The following is a 21,654-nucleotide window of genomic DNA, read 5'->3' as shown; positions in this document are numbered from 1 at the left end:
ACTTCTCTGTGAAGCATCTATCGCCAGGGTAGTTGTCTCCATAGGATCATAAGATTACAATGTTTTTCTGATAATGGCTGTTTCAGTGCTTCAAAAAGGTATTGAAGGTCTTCATGCCACAGGAAAGGCATGTCCTTTCTCAACAATTCCCTTAGCAATGAAGATTTTTGAGTGAAATTGGGAATGCAAGGAGACCAGAAATTAAAGAGACCTAGAAATCAAGATCGTCCTTATCTTAAGGAGTTGGCATGGTCTTAATATCCTCTTTTTTACTTGGATAATGACATATGCCAGTACTGGAATAAACAAAATTGAAGAAATTGATTTGCAGGTTGATGTTGCATTTCAGACGTTAAACACCAATCCTTCATTACAAAAACAAAAATATCTGGAAAAACTCAGCAGGTCTGACAGCATCTGCGGAGAGGAATACAGTTAACGTTTCGAGTCCGTATGACTCTTCAATAGAACTTCATTATATGCTATTTGCATCAATAAGTGAAGATAATGGTCATGTTCTTGCTTTGTTCTTCCAAAGAAGCTGTGACACCTTTGATACAGATGCATCCTGGTACACTGCATGCATTGTGGTTTATGTGAGTTTGAAAGAGAACCTGGCAACAGATGGCCTGAAAGCAAGTCATTAAAAACAGTATTGTCTGAATGGTGTACAATAAGCTCTTGGGACTTCTCCGTGAGTGTACTGACCAGTAACCATGTTTGGCATCAAGATTCGAGAAGAATTTTACACCTGACAATATTGGATTTAACTTTTCTAATGTGGGTATTTTGTAAGGACTGCATTTAAATGTCATGGATTGAGGCATACTCTCAATGAATCATCCTTCTTTATAATGCACGTGATCAAGCTACCCCAATCTATCTCCTTTTGTACTCTTCTAATAATTCCAGCTCTCTCCATTTTGTCTAGTTTGACCTTCGATTTGTCTTGTATGTGGATGCTGCAATTATGTGGGAGATCATTGGTAGACTTGCATTCTCCTGCAAGTGTAATGTTATAGCTCCCTTGAAACTGCCAATTTTGTCAAAATATAGGCCAGGATTTTCCCCTCGGTGATTTGGTCCATTTAAATCTTCAGGAAGGTGGGCGGACAGCGAAATCAGCTGTCCGTCCGCTGAACTGTCAATGGCCAATTAAGGCCATTGACAAGCTAATTCACCTTGTTAAAGACCCTGCCCGTCCAAGTTTAAGGCTGGCAATCAGGCCAGTAGCCCCAGCGGGCTCCAGATTATTCATGAAACTTCATCCACTGGCGGGGTGAAGTTTCATGTCCGTTTTTTAAAAAGTTAATAAACTTTATGTGTTTCTTATTAATATGTCCCATCTTGTGTGACATTGTCACATGAGGGGGACATGTTAATAATTTTAATATTTCTCTATTTTTTTACTTTTCTTACCTGTCAGTAAACTCCCTGAGACAGCAATTTGCCTCAGGGAGTAGTGCGCTCTTTTGCGCACTTGACAGATGGGGAATCCCTCCACCCCCCGCACAGGAAGTGCATAGCGCTTCCTGTCAGGAAGGCCGCTGAGCGGGCCTTAATTGGCTCGCCCACTCAAAATGGCGGCCGGCCCCGTTTCGGTGGCGGAGTTTGGCTGCCTGCCCGCCGTCAAGTTGATGGGGCCCGCCCGCCATCCGAGGGCAAAAGTCTGCCCTTAGAGTCATAGCATCGGCACTTTCTTCCTGGATATTTTGATGTTAGGTCAAGAACTGAAGTGATAGGATTAGATACTGAGATTGAACTGCCTTGTGATGTCTGATAGATTGCATGGATTGTTACTACTATGAGGTAACGATTTGCTGGTAGGCTTGCAATTGCTGGGCCTTTAATTTCCACAATGTAGACCATCTGTGATACCCAAGAGGACTGATTATATTTGCACTCCAGGACTATGGATCCTGCACATGGAAATTAGTGAACTGCTGTATGCTGAAAGTTTTATAGCAGTAGGTTTTGCCTCATGTATATGTTTCTGATAGATACTGGATGGTCATTCTTGTTGCCTGAAGGTATCTGTTGTGTATGGTCTATTTGGCTCCTTGTGGCTGCATCAGACTTTGCCCTAGTGCACTGCCACTGCTAATGGCCCTTTCTGCCACAGGCCTTGCAGTATTGATGAAGAGCTGGGCATTTCCTTGGTGCATGCAGAAGATCATATCTTCCACATGTCTTGCTAGGTTTGGATGTTCTAGTAAGTGCATCAACAAATTGTGGTTGTACTTAGGACCTGTAAGCTTTGTCAACCTTGAGTAGCTCTTCGATGCTGTATGTTTTGGGCTTCTCTAGCAGATCATTCTGGAATGCTTCCATGAATGTGGATGTGATCACCAACTCAACAACTCTGCCTGCTAGTTATGCATTTGAAAAATCACAGAACATACACTTTTCTCTGCATCTGCTGATGAATATGGATTCTGTAGGCTGTTGTCAAAATGACATGAACTCTAGTTGATGAATACGAAAGTGTCTTCTGATTCTGAAGTGGTCTTCTGATGTAGTTCATACATTTTGGGGATCCCTTAGCTTTTTTTCTATTAATCCTGACGTGTTCAGCCTGTGGAGACCTTCATTTCCAATTGCTAGGCCAATTTTTATGGCTTACTTGTCTGGTTCAGGCACAACTGAATCAAGAAACCATGGCTCTGTAAACTGTTTAAACATTTTGAATTCGGAAAGTAGGTCAGCTGCATTCCAAATCAAACGTAGGAACTTTGCAGATGATCTGACAATGTCCCATTGACTTTCTTTCTATAGTACCTGGGATTAGTGTCGCTGTAGCCGCTCTCGCCAGCTTTTCTGAAGTTCCGCCCATGAAGACGAGTTGTGGCGGGAAAGCACCACAGAGTAATGACGTCTTTGCTTTTTAATCAATTTACTGTTGAGCAACTCCTGAAGCCGCCCATTATAATCGCAACCTCCTCTGGCCTGATTTTTATGACAGTGTTTTCGTTTTTTTGTTGTTTGACTCTCCCTTGCTTGCTATCATCTGGCTCACATCCTGGTCACTTGCCTTTTCTGACTGAGCTAACCTGGTGATGGTCCTTTCAACACGCTGTTCCACTTGTTGAACTGACAGGCTATGTGCTGCAATCTTACCACAAGGAACCTGTCTGCTCATCAGCTTTTTATTTGAGCACTAGCTCGGCACTGTGTCTTCAAAGCTTTTCTTCACAGTCATGAAGCTGCGTATTCAACACTCTCCGATGCTGACACTACACTTTGATCTGACCAAAATGTCAAGGGTCTTCTCACACCATGTAGCATGATCTAAGGCTGTTCATCATGTCGTATATGTACTTAATCTTGCTGCCACCTCTCTCACCACCGTTGATCACTATGTTGTGCCATTATAATGATATAATACCTTTGACTTGTTTACTGTAGAAGACACAAGGCACTAATCACTCATCGGGGATTGAGCAAACATGTTGTGGGTTGATTTATTAAGACTAGGCACATGAAAGCAAGTATACATAGATATAAAGCTTGAAGACATCAGAGCCGTGTGTGCGCTCTGCTCAAAGCAAAAGTGGGACTGAGACGAGAACACAAGACACATTTCCCTTCTAGTGATGTCATGCTGATATCCCTTAAAGGCAGACAACAATAAGTGCCATTTGATTGGTTGAAGCAGTAAGAAACTGGCTTAATCTCAGTAAGGTATTAAGAAGAGATATATTTTCAACAACCCACTCCCACTCCCCACTATAAGAATGACAAAAACAGGGGTAAGAATAGAAATTGAATAAATATTGATTTATTTCAAAACCTAAAAACCTCAATCAAATCACCCCATAACCTTCTATATTCTAGAGATTACAAGCCTAGTTTACATAATCTTTCCTCAAAAAAATAACCCTTGTAGTCCTGGTAACATTCAGGTGAATCTGTGCTGCCCTCCTTCCAAAAAATTGCACACACAACTCCAGGTCCAATAAGAGCTTTGTACTGCTGTAGCAAAATGTCCTCCCCTTTATATACTAACCCTCTAGTTATAAAGGATAACATTCCATTAGACTTTTTGAATTTTTATTTGTACCTGACTATTACATTTTAGTGTTCTGTGTACATGGATCCCAAATTTCCACTGTTTCTAGCTTTTCTCCATTTAAATAACGGTCAGGTTTAACCATTTTTGGTCCAAAACGGATGATTTTACACTTATCTTTATTAAAACTCATCTGCCAGTTTTGCTCACTCTTGTCTCTTTACAATTTTATGCCACCATCTCCTCTGCTTACTATGCCACCAATCTTTATATCATCAGTATCAGACTCTCTATTATTTTAAATTGGTCTTTAATAAATAGAAAGACTAGGTAATGCCTCAGCACAGATCTTTGGACAGGAGCCACTTCTTTCCAAATCGAGTACAAACCCATTATTTCTACTCTCTTATTTGCTGCCTTCAATAATTTGCCTTCAATTCCATCAGCTTTAATTTTAGTCAACAGTAACTTGCACCTTAATGAGGTGCAAACTACTGAGTGAATAACTGTTTCTATGTGGCGTGTTTAAGCAGTAACTTTGTAATTGAATATAATAGAAATAGATAGTGCTTTTTGGCCAATTTAAGCATTACCCAATTGAAAAGGGACTGTAGTATTTTATAACTAAAAATAGTTTGCAGCCTGTGCCTCAACATCTATTGACCCAGCTACTAGAAGCTATATTCACTATGTGGATAAATTACAGGCATGAACAAATACCCTTGTGCTCAATGACAATGTTCTGCCTAAGCCAAATAATGTTGTATTCAGTCAAAAGCTGAAATCAATTGACGGATTCTTACCGTGAAATTTAATGCTGTGTTGAAATGCAGGGTCCTCTGGCCTGACATGACAAGGGGTTTCGCAGAACATTTTGATGTTGTCTTCTAAGTACCAGCTTTTGTTTTCATCAAAAGTCATGAAAAGCAAAGAGAATTCCTGAACCTTGAGGCTCCCATCAGCGATCTTGTGTAGCGTCCCTCTTCTACAAATGATTATAGGACCAATCAAACCCGTATGGATGTCTCGTTCCTGATTAGAAAAACAGCACAATTTAACTCTGTAGCAGTGCAGCCTGCTCCATGTAACCCTTTAGGCTTACAGTATCAGAACCTTCTTCTCATGAAGCAAGAGATTGTTTAAGTGGGAAGCTGAAAAGCAGAAAAGTTATATTTAGCTTAAAAGACTTGGGTTAAAACTTCTTCAAAGAATTTCCATTAAGGATCAAAGATAGGAAGAAGCCAGAAAGCTAATTCATATTGCATACAGCTCAACTCGCCAAGAAATCTTTGTAAACTTTGACTTACTGGGTTGACATCTGAGTAATATGTCCAGGCTCTGCAGTCAAAGTCCTTGTCAGTGGGTGCTGATCCCTTTGTTACATGCCAAATGTAAACCTTTGTTTTATTTGGATAAACTATATCATCAGCCTGTCTAGGCCAGTCTATCAGCTCCTCCTCTTCATATTTGTATTCAGAAGGTATCTCACGTGGCACACCGTGAGCATGAATGGAGAAAGGTCTGGAGGCCATATTCTTGAACTTCACCTGTATACATGGAATAGTTTAACACCAAGAAATGGAATAGCTTTCACATCTACATCTTACTTATCCAGTTGTTTTGTCTCTGTTGGACTAAGTGTGTCCTTTCAACCTTTAAGATCACTCTCCATAAAGTTTGGATCCTGTTTTCCCCTAAAAGGCATAACCGCAAGCATCTGTTTTCCTGAACTAGCAACTAAATCATAAAATCTTGCAATGCTAAGCAATAATGGCAGCACAATTATTCTAATTAGGTCGTAGTTTCCAAAAACAATGAAACTTTGCCTAACAATAGGTGCACAACTAATGACAGGCAACAAAAAAAAGAAACAATTATATGTATCAAATGGAGAAACTGAGGTTGTTCCCCTTGGAGCAGAGAAGGCTGAGAGGAGATTTGAAAGAAATGGATATATAGAATAAATAAAGAGAAACTGTTTCCAATGACTGAAGATCAATAGTCAGAAAGCATAGAATTAAGGTGAATGGCAAAAGGACCAGAAATGGTATGAGGAAAATATTTTTATATAACAAGTAGTTAGGATTTGAATACATTGCTTGATAGGTTGGTGACTACAGATTCAATAACAGCCTTCAAAATAGAATTGTTGCCTTCAGGGTATAAATGTCTGGTTTGGGTGCCTATTATTTCTGCCCACATTTTGACTCATCCCAATTAATTGACACCTAATATATTAAACAACATTGTGTTTCTGTTACTTAATTCCTCACCACCCCCTGAAATAACAGCAAATACTTTTATTACAGCAAATCTGTTACAAAGCCCAACATTAATCCTCTTGTTGCTCTGATAATTTGTGGTTGAACAGTTGCAGCGATGGTGAAGGGGTGGGAGAGAAAAAGAGGGGGAGAAGGGGTGAGGGGAGATGGAGGGGGGGAGAAAGGGTGAGGGGAGATGGAGGGGGAGAATGGGTGGGGAAGAGAGAGAGATGGGAAAGGTGACCAATGACTCAGGTTTTATGGGAACACTGATTTTAGTTTCACTGCTTTCTCAAAACTAAGTTTTATTTAAGGTGTGGTCGGATGTCACCCATGTTGGTGAAATGAGACAAGGCCAGTGTTTACATGAATTTATTGCATCTTCAACATCGAGGTAAATCTGTGCTCCGAAATGCAACAAATCCACCTACTATTTGTGGATAACTCTATTGAGTACAAACACGTTTCCATCTGTTTCAGATAAAGTTACATTGTTTCATAGTTTGCCATTGTGAGATTTGAACTCTTGATCTTGGGGTTACAAGCCCAGTACCATAAACACTTGGCTCTTTAGGACAAGCACTACTTGTGGATAGATCTGTCGAGAAGCTCTATTTGCAGCTGGTATATTTAGTGACCGCCTTGGTGCCCTCGGAGACGGCGTGTTTGGCCAGTTCCCCCGGCAACAGGAGGCGGACGGTGGTCTGGATCTCCCGGGAGGAGATGGTGTGCCGTTTGCTGTAGCGGATCAGGCGGGAAGCCTCGCAGGCGATGCGCTCGAAGATGTCGTTGACGAACAAGTTGATGACACTCATGGCTGAAGAGGAAATGCCGGTGTCGGGGTGGACCTGCTTCAGCACCTTGTAGATGTAGATGCTGTAGCTCTCCTTCCTGCTTTTCTTGCGCTTCTTCTCACCTTTGCCGCGTTTCTTGGTGGCAGTTTTCTTTGGCCCCTTCTTGGGGGCCATGCCCTTCGCCGCCGCTTCAGGCATTTGTGGATACCTGTTTGGGTAACTCTTTCAAGTACAAACATGTTTCCATCTGTTTCAGATGAAGTTACATTGTTTCATAGTTTGCCATTGTGAGATTTGAACTCTTGATAGGCATTTGTGGATACCTGAACTTTGGACTAACTGTTGTTAATATGGCAATCACCTTGTTAAAGACAATTGCTAGTTAAACAGGTGATGGGCATTGATTATCCAATCTAAATAGAATAAAACGATACAGCTGGAACACTTTGTGTGGAGGTCAGTAGTGCTGAAGAGTTGTCTTGAAAATAAACCAGGGTGAACCAAAAGACCAGCTTGGATTAATTTTTCCACTGCAACCTCTTAATGTGAGAGTAGGAGATTTTAGTCCATGACTGGTTACTGTGAAGTTTTGGAATTTAAGATAGTACCTTGTGTATTTGTGCATGTCACAACAACAAATTTAGCTTAAATTAGATGAACCAAGTAAACAATTTGACATTTGAGAAACACTTTGCTCAGGTTTTGATTTGACCGTGCCAGCTGGAAAGGTTGTGGTTTTTCCCAATAGGGGCAGAATGGAAACACGAAGAAAAATTTGTGCCTTTTTGGTGACAAACAGCCTCCTAGAGACAATGTCAGTAGCGGCCTTGGAGCAGTTTATGTATTTGTCCTTCTTAGCTTGGGTGTTAGACCAAATGAACAAAGAATGGGGGTAAATTTACTGGAGAAAAAAAAGAGAAATTTATGCAAAGGCTCAATAAATGAAAGTTTAAAAGTCATGTTAAAAATTCAATGAAGTTAGCTCTTAGTATGATGTCACATTTGAGAACTTTCTAATAATGTTACAAAATATTTTTGTGGAATTGTTAAATAATTGACTTGGATCTGAGTGCTTGGTTTAGAAGAAAATTACAGCTCAACAATGTTAAACATTTATTCAAAGAAAATAATGGAGAATATGTGAATTGCTTAGTTTCAGATTTGTTGCTGACATAATTTGTTTCTGCCTTTTACAAGCCTTTTGTTTCAGTGAGACAAATAAATGAAAAAAAAATCTAGAAAGAGCTAGCAATAAATTGCACTTATACAACATCCTAAAAGTAACAAAGCATCTCAATGTGTTTTACAAGGTGAAAATATTTGTGGTTGAGTATGCTCAAAGAAGTAGGTTCTATGCAGGCTCCTCTAATTCTGGCCTTTTACGGGTTCCCAGTTATAATTGCTCCATCACTGGTGGGCATGCCTTCAGTTGCCTAGGCCCCCAAGCTCTGGAATATCCTCCTTCTGCCTCTCTGCCTCTTTAAGACACCCCTCAAAAGTTACTTCTTTGACCAAGCTTTTGGTTATCTTACCCAATGGATGGGATTTTCCACACCTGCCCACTGCTGGGATCTTCCGGCCTTGCTGCAAGTCAATGGACTTCTGGCTGGGGTGCCACCTCGCCTGTGGCGGGGAAAATCCCAGTCAATATCTGTGTGTGTGTCTTGGTGTCATACTTTGTTTTATAATGCTTCTGTGAAGTGCCTTGGGATGTTTCATTATGTTAAATGCACTGCACAAATATAAAAGCTATTGTTATAGTAAGTTGAATGTGAGCTTTCAGAGTGTGGAGCCAATATGTCTAAAGACACTGCAACTGACAGTTTTGTGGAGGGAATGGGTGATGCAATGAAAGCTGAAGAGGTGAAGGATATATTCAGGAACATAAGACTGAAGAAAGTTTTCGAGATAAGGATGGATGAGGCTATGGAAGGACTTAAATTGAAGGATGAGGCAATATGTACTGCTATGTTGACCGAGCCAACATGGAGCTGCAATGGACCTAGAATAGAAAGAATTGAATAGCTTTGGAGCTGTGTAGGAAGGGGTCATTGGTGGGTTTGGCAGTGGGGGAGGAAGATAGAAGAGGAGCAGAAAGTGGGTTAGGGCATGAGGGAGTTAGTACATGATCGATGAAAGGAGGGCCAGAGCATTAGGAAAGTCCTGAGAAAATTAAAACAAAGTAAAGACTGAGTTCCAGAGTAGACATGGAATTTGGATTGGAACAAATCAGATTGGGGACCACCTGAAGTCCAACTTAATGTGAAACTTAATTCTGAGTCCATATGTTAACCCTGTAATCAATTTACAAAACCTCATTTTAAATCCATATATTTATTTTAAAGCTGGTGACTCACCACAATAATATCATTGACCTCAGCACTGATGACAGGCCCAAGAATGCCCAAATGTTCTTCACTTTCTCCACGGATTACGGGACTTTTGAACAAGTTGTCTTTGTATTGCAGAAATATTGCCTTCTTGAATTTGCTGCCAAGACTCTGCCCCCGTGATTGCTGCTTCTGCCTATGTGACATCAGCATTAGTTTAATATGATATTGAGTTGATTAAATTTTCCCAGTTAGAGCCATTAATGACTGTGAATTTATATTTAAATATATGTATTTACATTTCAGTAAAATATCTTCAGTATCTTGCAAATGGCAGCAATACAGCTCTGTACCCAGTAAATATCACAAATACCCAGTAAAGACTCAAAATACCCAGTAAAGCAGAGAACTGCTAATTGTGCTTAGCTCCTTAACAAATAGTCAGTAAATGCTCCAATACTTAATGAATGCCTAACCAGACATGTATTAAATAACAGTAAAAGAACAAAAATTCAGTAACAGATGTAGATGTCTTATAAACCCTCAATTAAAAACCTTGACTATCTTTTTTTGATTTGAATTCATGTTTTATCTCTTTTGCCACTTTGCATCTTTAGTTCCACAGCATTCCCCAGTCAAGAGGTTGGACATGTGACAGAGACATTTGAAATTCATTTTAGAGTAGAACTGAACACTACGCAATGACCACCATTAATACAAATAAAAAGTACTTCCTGCTTATAAAAATATTCATGGATCACAGTCATAATACTACAAATAGATGGAACTGAAGCTGTTGTAATTTGATACGAGTGGAGTACTTTCACTAAAGGTTGAGGATTAAATTTTCATTCTGCCAATAATGCTGGGCCAAATAAAAAGAATATTGGACAAACTGTTAAAAATAATAAGCATTTTTGAAAATTGAGCATGTTAAGATTTTGTCCAGTGGTTGGCCTCTACCATATGAGACTGAGGTGGGCAGTTTGTGAGGCAATGTAACTTATATCAAACATTCACTAGGAGGCTTATCAAAATAACCTTGAATACATAAAGGATTTGGGGTGCGAAATTTGGTCCCGTAGAGAATCTAGAGGCCCTCTCAGTGAGACTGCAAATGGTACAGCACTCCATCCTGGGAATGGTACTCATGTAGACATACCGAAGCTCCCCAACTGGCCAGGTGGTGGCAGCAGATCAGCTTTACCAGCTGATTTGAGACAATCCTAAACTTGAACCATGCAGGTCCATTCAACATATTCACTTGTCACTGACTGAAGAAAGCTGCAGCGCAGGGGAATTTGGGGGTCCTCGTGCACGAATCCCCAAAAAGCTAGCATACAAGTTCAGCAGGTAATAGGGAAGGCAAATGGAATGTTGGCCTTTATTTCAAAGGGGATGGATATAAAAATAGGGACATCTTGCTAGAACTATACAAGGCACTAGTTAGACCACACCTAGAATTCTGTGAACAGTTTTGGTTCCCTTATCTAAGGAAAGATATACTGGCATTGGAGGCAGTCCAGAAAAAGTTCACTAGGTTGATCCTGGGGATGGAGGGATTTTCTTATGAGGCGAGGCTGAGTAGGTTGGGCCTGTACTCAGTGGAGTTTAGAAGAATGAGAGGCGACCTTATTGAAATATATAAAATTCTTAGGGGGCTTGACAGGGTAGATGCTGAGAGGTTATTTCCCCTTGTGGGAGAGACTACAACCAGAGGGCATAATCTCAGAGTAAGGGGTCACCCGCTTAAAACAGAGATAGGAAGGAATTTCTTCTCTTGGAGGGTAATCTGTGGAATTCTTTACCACAGAGGACTGCAGAGGCTGGTTTGTTAAGTATATTCAAGGCTGAAATAGACTTTTAATTTGATTTTTAATCAATAAGGGAATCAAGGGTTCTGGGGAAAAGGCAGGAAAGTGGGATTGAGGATTATCAGATCAGCCATGAGCTCATTGAATGGCGGAGTAGACTTGATTGGCTGAATGGCCTACTTCTGCTCCTACGTCTTATGGTCTTATGGTAGCTAATTCTGGAGCAAAAGTCTCCAATACTAAAGCTGGGATGTTATCGAGGCCTGTAACCTCTGCTGTGTCTATAATATGAATCAAATCGGCTGAAGATTGGCATCTGTGAAGCTGAGGCCTCAGGAGAAGGCCAAGATGGATAATCCATTCAGCACTTCTGGATGAATATGCTTTGTGATCCGGCAGCCTTGTCTTTGGAGCTAACATGTTGGACTCTGTCATTATACAATATCATATTCATAAAGTCTGCTCCTCCAGTTCATTGTTAAGGTATTCACATTGTTCACAACTGAATGTGACAGGACTACAGAGCTTTGATCTGATCTCTTGGTTGTGGTGTCACATAGCTCTGTCTGCAGGACGCTGCTTTTGCTGTTAGCATATTTGTAGTCCTGTGTTGTACCTTCACCAGGTTGGTACCTCATTTTTAGGTATTGAACAAGCAGTGGGCTTTAATAGGAATGCTACAAGTGCAATCTATTGTTAAGTGACTACATATAGTTATCTTTTTAATATATGCACCTTTATGAAACAAAATTGATACTCACTTACCTATGCTTGGAAGCTCCAGCTGTTTGGCTGGCTTCATAATCCCATATCTGTTCTACAGCTGCAATGTAATAGTATTTAGACTGTGAATTGGAAGATCGAAGGATGTGATTTGGATTCTCTAGGCACCAGTCACTGTTCGAGAAAGTTCTGAAGCTAGTATCATGCAGATCTCTGTAGTTAGATTCCTCACCAATTCCACTGTTAACTTCTTCTGTGTAGTCGTCATATTCAAGAACTTCTTCCCCGGCCAGTTGGGAATTGATTGCAGTTTCTGTGGTTGACGTTTTGTTAAATGATGTCCCATTGGGTGTTATACCCTCAGATTCCCTAAAGGTTGCATCTGTATCATTATCCCATAATTTCATTCCCTTTGTTCCATTGCTAAATACCTGTTCAAATGTAGATGTTTTTTGAATCTGGGTCTTTGTGGTAAACCCATCATCCAGCTTTTGGCTTTGATTCAATTGCAATTTGTTGGTCAATACAATCTCTTTTTTAAGAACCTGGTTTTCATTGGGGAAGTCTAGTTTTCCATCTGTTCTTGTAAAGGTCAGGTTAGCTTCTGAGTGATCATGTAATGGTATCTCTCTCATTTGATTTGTCTGAACAAGATCATCCGAACTGTAGTTTGTTTTAATTAACTCATCAACTTCCCCATTCTTATTGTGTTTATTAACTCTGCTGTCCTTGGTGAAGGAAGAGTGCATTTTATCAGATTCTTTTGTATTTTGCTTCTTGCTGGTTTCAGTTGGATCATAGAAATCCTTTCTAATAGTTTGATTCAGTTCATTGGGGTCTTTGGACAAATGGTTACCCTGATTCAGAAAATGATTTTCTTTCTTTCCCTTAGTGTATCGCTTACTTAAGATGTGTTGTTGTTTTTGCCTACAATGTGACCAGATAGGGTCTTGCTCAGTCATATTTTCCCCATAATCGGTGATGTTCATTAATTCCTCCAGTTCAATTCCTTCTGTTACATTGTTGTTGTTGTGCCTCTTGAATCCTCGTGGTGCAAAAAAATGTTGCTTCTTCTCTTCTTGAAGTATGTTTCCATAAGCCTCATCCTTAAAAAAGTCTTCCATGATTTCTGGGTCATTGTCACAGTTACGAACTCGGAACTTTGCTCTCATGCCCTGAATTTGATAACGATAATTGAGGGGTTCCAGGAGCCACAAGCCTAAAGGTTGAGAGATAAAGTTAGTAACAAAGTAAAACTGTAAGATTAGAAAGAATCAATCTTTACCTCAATTAAATGCAGCCAAGCATAACTAGTTTCATTTTGTAATACTTCAATTCTAAAAGTAATATAGATGGGATGTCAAACATAGAATAGTACAACACAGAAGGGGGCTGTTGGGCCCATAGCCTGTGCTGCTCTTTCGAAGAGCAAGCCAGCAAATGTACCGGCACTCACGCAATATCTCAGTCGCGGATACACGTGGCAGTTGGCAGCGTGCCCGCTGACAATTAAAAGGCCTATTAGGGCCATTAACAATCCAATTGATTTAAATTTTTCACTGCCTGTCCAGTCCTACGGCCGGCAGGCAAGCGAAAAGGCCAAGCGGGCTTTACATTCTTTGTGAAACCTCATCCATGGGCAGGATGAGGTTTCGATCCATCATTAAAAAAAAATGTTTATACTAATTTATAAGATGTCCCTGCTCATGTGAAAGAGGGGACATGTTTTTAAACATCTTACAATGCTTTATTTTAAATTTTTTATATCTTCATCTCCCTGAGGCAGCTCTGTGTCTAAGGTACCTTTTTCTGCAGGCACTTGCGCACAGGCGCAAACTTGCGTGTTCACCCTCCTCCCTCCCCCCCACACACACACAGGCAGCGCTGCAGCACATGTTTTACACTGGGAGAGCCTTAATTGGTCTGCCAGTGCAAAATCGTGGTTTGATCCCGATCGAGGTGGTGGTTGGCTTCCTGAATGCTCCTGCCTGCCCTCGCCTAGGTAAAAATTCTGACCAGGGTGTGGGACCTAGGTAGAGAGCATGTCCACACACTGCTTCTCCTGTCGGGAACTCCCCAACACACTGTTGTTGCCTAAATACTATGTAAATGTGGAGTAAACTATTACTTGCTCTACCAAGGTTCTTGTAACATTTATTAGACTGTGGAAAAGCTAATTTACATATTGATAGCACAATTTAGGAAAATCACTTTGTACTTCCAGGAACCATCAAAAGCAAATTCGGCATATGAATTGTTGCAGTTCTGCTCAGTGGTTATAAAGTTCTTTAATTCAGCGAACAATAGTGTTGCTATAAAATTTTAAAACTGAAGAATCTTGTGCAGAGATAAAATGACTGCCACCATTTTAGTTTTGTACAGAAAGTACTTCAGTAATGATCATGAAAAAAATCCATGTGAGCACTTGTTTGTAAACTAATAAAAATATGGACTACAGATCATGGCCTGTTGTAACTCAAGCAGGAATCTGGCAAGAATCCTATGTAAGACCTAGTTGTGCCAGCATTCTGTCACATGCTGGATTCTGTGACGTGCAAAAGGACACAACCCCTGACCAATCTTCACAAGCAGATATTGTTAGGGGTCAAGGGATGGGGACCAAGCCAGCGTAGGGCCTTCCTATGCTAGAAGCTCTCACTTATTTGGATTCGGCTTGTCAGCTTCCAGGTGGTCCCACTGGATAAAGTGGACCTTACTCCAAAGGTAGGGGGGTGGGGGGGGCGGGGGGGAGAGGGTTGGAGGTGGGTGCGGGGGGGTGGGGGGATGATTTCGATTTTCTTGGCCCACTTAACTGGCCATGGCTGAAGTCGAATTTTCTAGCCGCCTGGGACATGCGGGCACTGCAAATGCACCCACAGTGTATGTTTGCAAATTTAAATATTATCCCACTGCCCCCTCCACATACTCTGGTGAAGCCTACAATGGAAGATACAGGGGGGCATGATGCCAGCTTAACTGCCAGGATCATGTCTCAAGGATTTGTGGAGCCTATATGTCCCTGCTAAAAAAAAAGTGCAAAACTCTGCATTACTGACCAATGTTATCCATGTCCATGCGGATCGTTTGACTGGAAAATGGGAAAAGAGTTAACACATCTTCATACACCCCATCACACTTAAAAGTTTGTCCATGGAAGTAGATTGAAAGAAAGTTGTCTTGAGCGCCAACTATTACATGCCAAAAAATCACTTCATCCTCGCAAAACTTCAACTTGGGGACATTTTCATAGACAAACCCATTAATACCTGCAAAATAACATGCACATATACAAATCAGTAACTGAAGGATAACAAATACATGTATGTTACTAGTACAGAAAAGCATGCACATGTTAAAACAACCAGGGAGGGATTTCAATTCCTGGGTCAGGATGTCGGCAGCACATTCATTTCCAAGTTTCAACCCTGCACTGTGTGCACATTGCTATTTTAATTGACAATCAACTTAATTGGCCCAGAGTCACATTTGCTGTCCAATTTGCAACAGAGGGCACAGGAAAGAGGTAGGTCATATGAAACAGCAGGCCTGAGATAAAGGGCGAGTGGCAGTCATTGAATTGGTTGTCGTTTGTCTCAATAATGGAAGGGGGAGTTGAGCAGAGGCTGGTGGATATGGGAGGACCCCTATGCCAGGGCAGCATCCCTACCCCCTCCATTTTAGGAGGAAGTGACTCTGGAGAAGTAGTAGTGGGGAAAAAAGAAATGGCGGAAGAACTGAATAGGTACTTTGCGTCAGTCTTCACAGTGGAAGACATTAGTGACATCCCCAAAGTTCAAGAGAGTCGGGGGGCAGAGGTGAGTAAGGTGGCCATTACCAAGGAGAAGGTGCTAGGAAAACTGAAAGGTCTGAAGGTGGATAAATCACCTGGGCCAGATGGATTACACCCCAGAGTTCTGAAGGAGATAGCTGAAGGAATCACTGGAGTCAGGGAGGGTCCCAGAGGACTGGAAAATCGCTAATGTAACCCCCCTAATTAAGAAGGAGTGAGGCAAAAGACGGGAAATTACAGGCCGATTAGCCTGACCTCGGTTGTTGGTAAGATTTTAGAGTCCATTATTAAGGATGAGATTTCAGAATACTTGGAAGTGCATGGTAAAATAGGGCGAAGTCAGTTTCATCAAGGGGAGTTCATGCCTGACAAATCTGTTAGAATTCTTTGAGGACGTAATGAGTAGGTTAGACAAAGGAGAGCCAATGGATGTTATCTACTTGGACTTCCAGAAGGCCTTTGACAAGGTTCTGCACAGGAGGCTGCTCAGTAAGATAAGAGCCATGGTGTTAGAGCCAAGGTACTAGCATGGATAGAAGACTGGATGTCTGGCAGGAGGCAGAGAGTGGGGATAAGGGGGTCCTTCTCAGGATGGCAGCCGGTGACTAGTGGAGTTCTGCAGGGGTCAGTGTTGGGACCACAACTTTTCACTTTATACATTAATGATCTAGATGAAGGAACTGAGGGCATCCTGGCTAAGTTTGCAGATGATACAAAGATAGTTGGAGGGACAGGTAGTATTGAGGAGGTGGGGAGGCTGCAGAAGGATTTGGACAGGTTAGGAGAATGGGCAAAGAAGTGGCAGATGGAATACAACATGGGGAAGTGTGAGGTCATGCACTTTGGTAGGAAGAATAGAGGCATGGACTATTTTCTAAATGGGGAGAGAATTCAGAAATCTGGAGTGCAAAGGGACTTGGGAGTCCTAGTCCAGGATTTTCTTAAGGTTAACTTGCAGGTTGAGTCGGTAGTTAGGAAGGCAAATGCAATGTTGGCATTTATTTCGAGAGGACTAGAATATAAAAGCAGGGATGTGCTGCTGAGGTTTTATAAGGCTCTGGTCAGACCACATTTAGAATATTGTGAGCAATTTTGGGCCCTGTATTTCAAGAAGGATGTGCTGGCCCTGGAGAGGGTCCAGAGGAGGTTCACGAGAATGATCCCAGGAATGAAAGGCTTAATATATGAGGAACGTTTGAGGACTCTGGGTCTATACTCGATGGAGTTTAGAAGGATGAGGGGGGTTCTGATTGAAATTTACAGAATACTGAAAGGTCTGGATAGAGTGGACGTGGGGAAGATGTTTCCATTAGTAGGAGAGACTAGGACCTGAGGGAGTAAAAGGAAGACATTTTAGAACAGAAATGAGGAGAAATTTCTTCAGCCAGAGAGTGGTGAATCTATGGAATTAATTTCCACAGAAGGCTGAGGAGGCCAGGTCATTGAGTGTATTTAAGACTGAGATTGATAGGTTCTTGATTGGTAGGGGGATCAAAGGTTACGGGGAGAAGGTGGGAGAATGGGGTTGAGAAACTTATCAGCCATGATTGAATGACAGCAGACTCGAAGGGCCGATTGGCCTAATTTCTGCTCCTATGTCTCATGGTCTTATGGTCTTATTTTTCTGATGTCTTACTTAAGATGCTGTTGGGGGCAGTGACAGCATGGAGGAGCGTCATGTTCCCTGTCAGCGGCACGAGAAAGCCTGCATGGCAGAGAATGAAAACACAGCTGGAGGTCGAAGCATCAGTGTAGTTCTGGCATCTGTGTTCTTTAACCTAAGAGCAATCTTCGATTAATATTTAGAATTAAACAAGAATATTTGTATATGCTTCATAGGCTTTGAAAAAGCATTTGATCATGTTTGTCACCAAAAGCTGATTGACATGCTGCTGAAATGTGATATTGACAGTAAAGGTGTGAGATTTATCCAGAGTCTATATTGGGACCAAATAGCAAGCATCAGACTGGAAGATGGTCAAACAAATATGTTTCAAGTAAAAAGAGAAGGGCGACAAAACTGTTTACTGTCACCAAAATTATTCAATCTGCACACGGAACAAATATTCAGAGAGTCAGGGGCACTTCCAGGGGTTAAAAATTGGAGGCAAGAATATAACAAACTTGCGGTACACTGACAACACAGCCTTACATGCAGAATCAGAAGAGGCCCTACGAAATATTGTAGATCAAGTAAAATTTAGAAGGTTAGAATATAGATTGAGTATGAGTAATTAGGCTAAATGTATTAAATACCCTTTTAAAACATGTAATCCTAATAATAATCCTAATAAGCATTCTGCCCTATGAGCCTATTGTGATAACATCCCTACAAAGCATGGAGATCATTCTCCAGTTTTCTTTCAGCCTCCTCACCTTCCTCCTCCTCTGCCATTCCAGTGCTTTTCCCTCTTCAAGATTGTCATCTCTCTGGAGGGTCATGTTATGGAGAACATAGCAAACAATCACAATATGTGAGACCCTTGAGGGATTGTATTGGAGGCTGCCACCCACCCAGTCAAAGACTTGAATCTCATTTTCAGGTTGCGGATGATCTACTCAGTGAAGACCCTTGTGCTCAGGTGACATCAGATGTAGTGTCTCTCTGCCTCCATGGTGGGCTAATGCACTGAAATCATCAGCTATCTCTTCAATGGATAAGCCGTATCCACTAACTATCTATGGTTTTCTGATGGCTCCATGAAGACTGGTTGCCTGCTGGAGGATGAAGGCATCATGGCAGTTTTCATGATAATGTGCACACACTCAATAAAGTGCTTGCTGTGGTTGCAGAACAGCTGTATGTTTAGAGAGTGGAATCCCTTCCTATTGAGGAATTTTCTTGACTGGTCAATTGGCGTCTTTATGGTCACATGTATACAATTGATGATCCCCTGCACCTGAGGGAATCCACTATCTTTTGAGCTTGAGTGCTGCTATCCACGTTGAATTCAATGTGATCCCTTCCATGTGATGCAATGATGTCCTACTGCCTGCAAGATGCCACCAATGTCAGCTACCACTTCTTTGAAGGAACTGGTTGCAAAAAAATGTAAGGCCTCTGAATTTTACAGCCATGGGAATGCCTTGGCAATGGTTCCTAACAGCCCTTGGATGACCTTTACCAGGGCACACAGGCACTGTCTTCTATAGTGCTAATGCTTCAACATGTTCAGGTAGCTTCTCTTTAGGTGGTAGACCCTATGCTGAGGGTATTGCCTTCATTGACGTCCTGATCCTCATTCCTCATCCTTGCACTCCTGTTGCCCAGGGATATGCTTCTACTCCTTCTGGTGCTGTTCCTCATCACTTATTGACTCCATCCCAGAGTAGCTCAATTCCACTTCCTACTGTGTCCTTTCTTTCAACTGGAATCATATTCCCTTTCAGCGGCATGAGAAAGCCTGCATGGCAGAGAATGAAAACATGGCTGGAGGTGGAAGCATCAGTGGAGTTCTGGCATCTGTGTTCTTTAACCTAAGAGCAAGCTTCGATTAATATCTAGAATTAAACAAGAATATTCGTATATGTTTCATAGACCATGAAAAAGTGTTTGATTGTGTTTATCTCCAAAAGCTGATAGATGCCACTGAAATGGGACATTGACAGTCAAGATGTGAGATTTATCCAGAGCCTATATTCCTGAACCATCTCTCATGAACCCGTGAGGCCTGTATGCAGAAAGACCCATCCACCCCCCAAAACAGCTCTCCCAAATTGCCCTTATGAGAAGTGAAGGTATAGTACAGATAATTCTCTTGACACTGTACCACTGGTTGCCTGTGAATGAGGGTCTTCTCTGAGCCTTCCCTTTTCAATGGTGCCTCTGGCTGTTGTCCCGCCATTCTGACTTACTCCACTGTGCCATTGTCGTCTTCTCCCTGTCCTGATTGAAACCCTGCATAGACCCTGTGCCTTATAAAGAAAATGTCAAAATGACCCTTAATGAGCTGACCAGTTCAATAGGAGCCATAACTGGCCATTTATGCATTTTGGGCAGGTTCCCACTCTCACATTTAAATCAAAATCCCACCCTTTTATTCCAGGAACATATATATCAATTAATAAAGAGTGAGAAAATGCACAGGCACACATCCTAAAGATGGATTACATGCTTAAAGTATGAGCAATGCAAAGTTCTTCCACTAATGTAAGCAGTAACAAAGATTAGGGAAATATCCTGAAAATACTGCGGATGCTGGAAATGTGGAGGAGTCATATGGTCTTGAACCATTCATTCTGATTCTCTTCACAGACACTGCCAGACCTGCTGAGTTTTTTCAGCATTTTTTGTTTTTATATTGGGGAAATAGCCTTCTACCTGGTGGAATAGCTCTTTATTGCTCATTCCCTTCTGCCTTTTTTCCAGGAAGTAATTCTGCTGATATCAGTTACAAATGTTTGACCCAGTAACTCCTTATAGAAATCCATAAAACAGACTGGTCTGGTGTTAATCAGGAGCAGCCTAAGCTGGGAGTGGGAAAAAGTCAGCTGTGTTACCCTCAGATCATCCAAATGCTGCCAATATCAAAGTCAAAGACAAGCTTCAGATACATATCTCTATGAGGATACGTACAAGATCATTTAGGGTTAGTTTGGATTGTTCATGTTATGGAAACGTCACAAATCACTTACTGTGCATGAGGTTGGAATCATAAAATTCAGGATCACTTGGATTCACCCCTGATGGATCTTCGCAGTATTTTTCAATATTATCATTTATGTACCAACTCTTATTTTCATCAAATATTGAGAAGAAAAGGTATTTGGCTTTGTCAATCTTTACCTGTGAAGAAAATAGAAAAAAGATAACATTTAGGCTCAATTTTGCCACAGTGAAAATATGTTACTTGTCTTACATGTGAGTTGGGGGTTTAAAATTCTACTTGAGTTCTGTTTGTTCTGTATCTGAAACTTGGCTCTCTGAGAGAATTGCATGGCTACTGTAGTGATAATGTGCTTAGATAATATGTTTCTTTATTATTTTTCTTGCCAAAATGGACAATTTCACAGTTTCCCACATGATATCCCATTTTCCAGATCTTTGCCCAGTCACTTACATATCTATATCCCTTTGTAGCCTCCTTATGTCCTCTTCACAACTTACTTTCCTGTCTATTTTTGTGTCAGCTGCAAATTTAGCAATTGCACCTTCGGTCCCTTCATCCAAGTCATTTATATAATTCGGAAAAAGCTGAGGCCCCAGCACTGATCCCTGTGGCACATCACTCATTACATCTTGCCAACCAGAAAAACACCCATTTATGCCTACTCTCTGTTCCCTGTTAGCTAGCCAATCTTCTATTCATGCTAATATGTTACCCCTACACCATGAGCTTTATTTTCTACAATAACCTTTGATGTGATACCTTATCAAATGCTTTCTGGAAATCTAAGTACAGTACATCCTCTGGTTCCCCTTTATCCACAATATATGTCACTTCTTCAAAGAACTCCAATAAATTGGTTAAACACGATTAAAACCATGTTGACACTGCCTAATTACCTTCAATTTTTCCAAGTGTCCTGCTATAATGTCTTTAATAATAGCTTCTAACATTTTCCCCATGACAGATGTCAAGCTAACTGGCCTGTAATTTCCTGTTTTCTGTCTCCCTCCTTTTTTCAATAAAGGAGTTAAATTTCCTATTTTCCAATCCAATGGAACCTTCCCTGAATCTAGGGAATTTTTGCAAATTTAAGCTAACACATCAACTATTTCCCTAGCCATTTCTTTTAAGACCCTAGGATAAAGTCCATCAGGACCCGGGGACTTGTCAGCCCGCAGTTCCAACAATTTGCTAAGTAGCACTTCTCTAGTGATTCTAATTTTCCTGAGTTCCTCACTGCCTTCCATTTCCTGATTTATATCTATTTCTGGGATGTTACTTGTATCCTCTGTAGTGAAGACTGATGAAAAATACCTGTTCAAT

The 21,654-nt window shown here is 41.1% G+C and overlaps 1 protein-coding gene across 2 annotated transcripts in view; it reads right to left on the bottom strand.

Moving 5' to 3' along the window:
* Nucleotides 1-21,654, bottom strand: part of f8 (coagulation factor VIII, procoagulant component) — a 96,010-nt gene that overhangs the window by 28,680 nt on the left and 45,676 nt on the right. For both annotated transcript variants that reach the window (XM_041195849.1, XM_041195850.1), the window contains exons 11-16: nt 20,357-20,507; nt 14,988-15,197; nt 11,974-13,150; nt 9,422-9,590; nt 5,317-5,556; nt 4,813-5,041 (exon numbers count right to left, since the gene is read on the bottom strand). In XM_041195849.1, the coding sequence (XP_041051783.1) occupies nt 4,813-5,041; nt 5,317-5,556; nt 9,422-9,590; nt 11,974-13,150; nt 14,988-15,197; nt 20,357-20,507 (2,176 nt within the window). The remainder of the gene's footprint in view (nt 1-4,812; nt 5,042-5,316; nt 5,557-9,421; nt 9,591-11,973; nt 13,151-14,987; nt 15,198-20,356; nt 20,508-21,654) is intronic.

This window comes from Carcharodon carcharias, chromosome 9 (assembly GCF_017639515.1).
Source record: "Carcharodon carcharias isolate sCarCar2 chromosome 9, sCarCar2.pri, whole genome shotgun sequence".
NCBI classification, from domain to species: domain Eukaryota; kingdom Metazoa; phylum Chordata; class Chondrichthyes; order Lamniformes; family Lamnidae; genus Carcharodon; species Carcharodon carcharias.
This window is presented reverse-complemented; position numbering and strand designations above follow the sequence as displayed.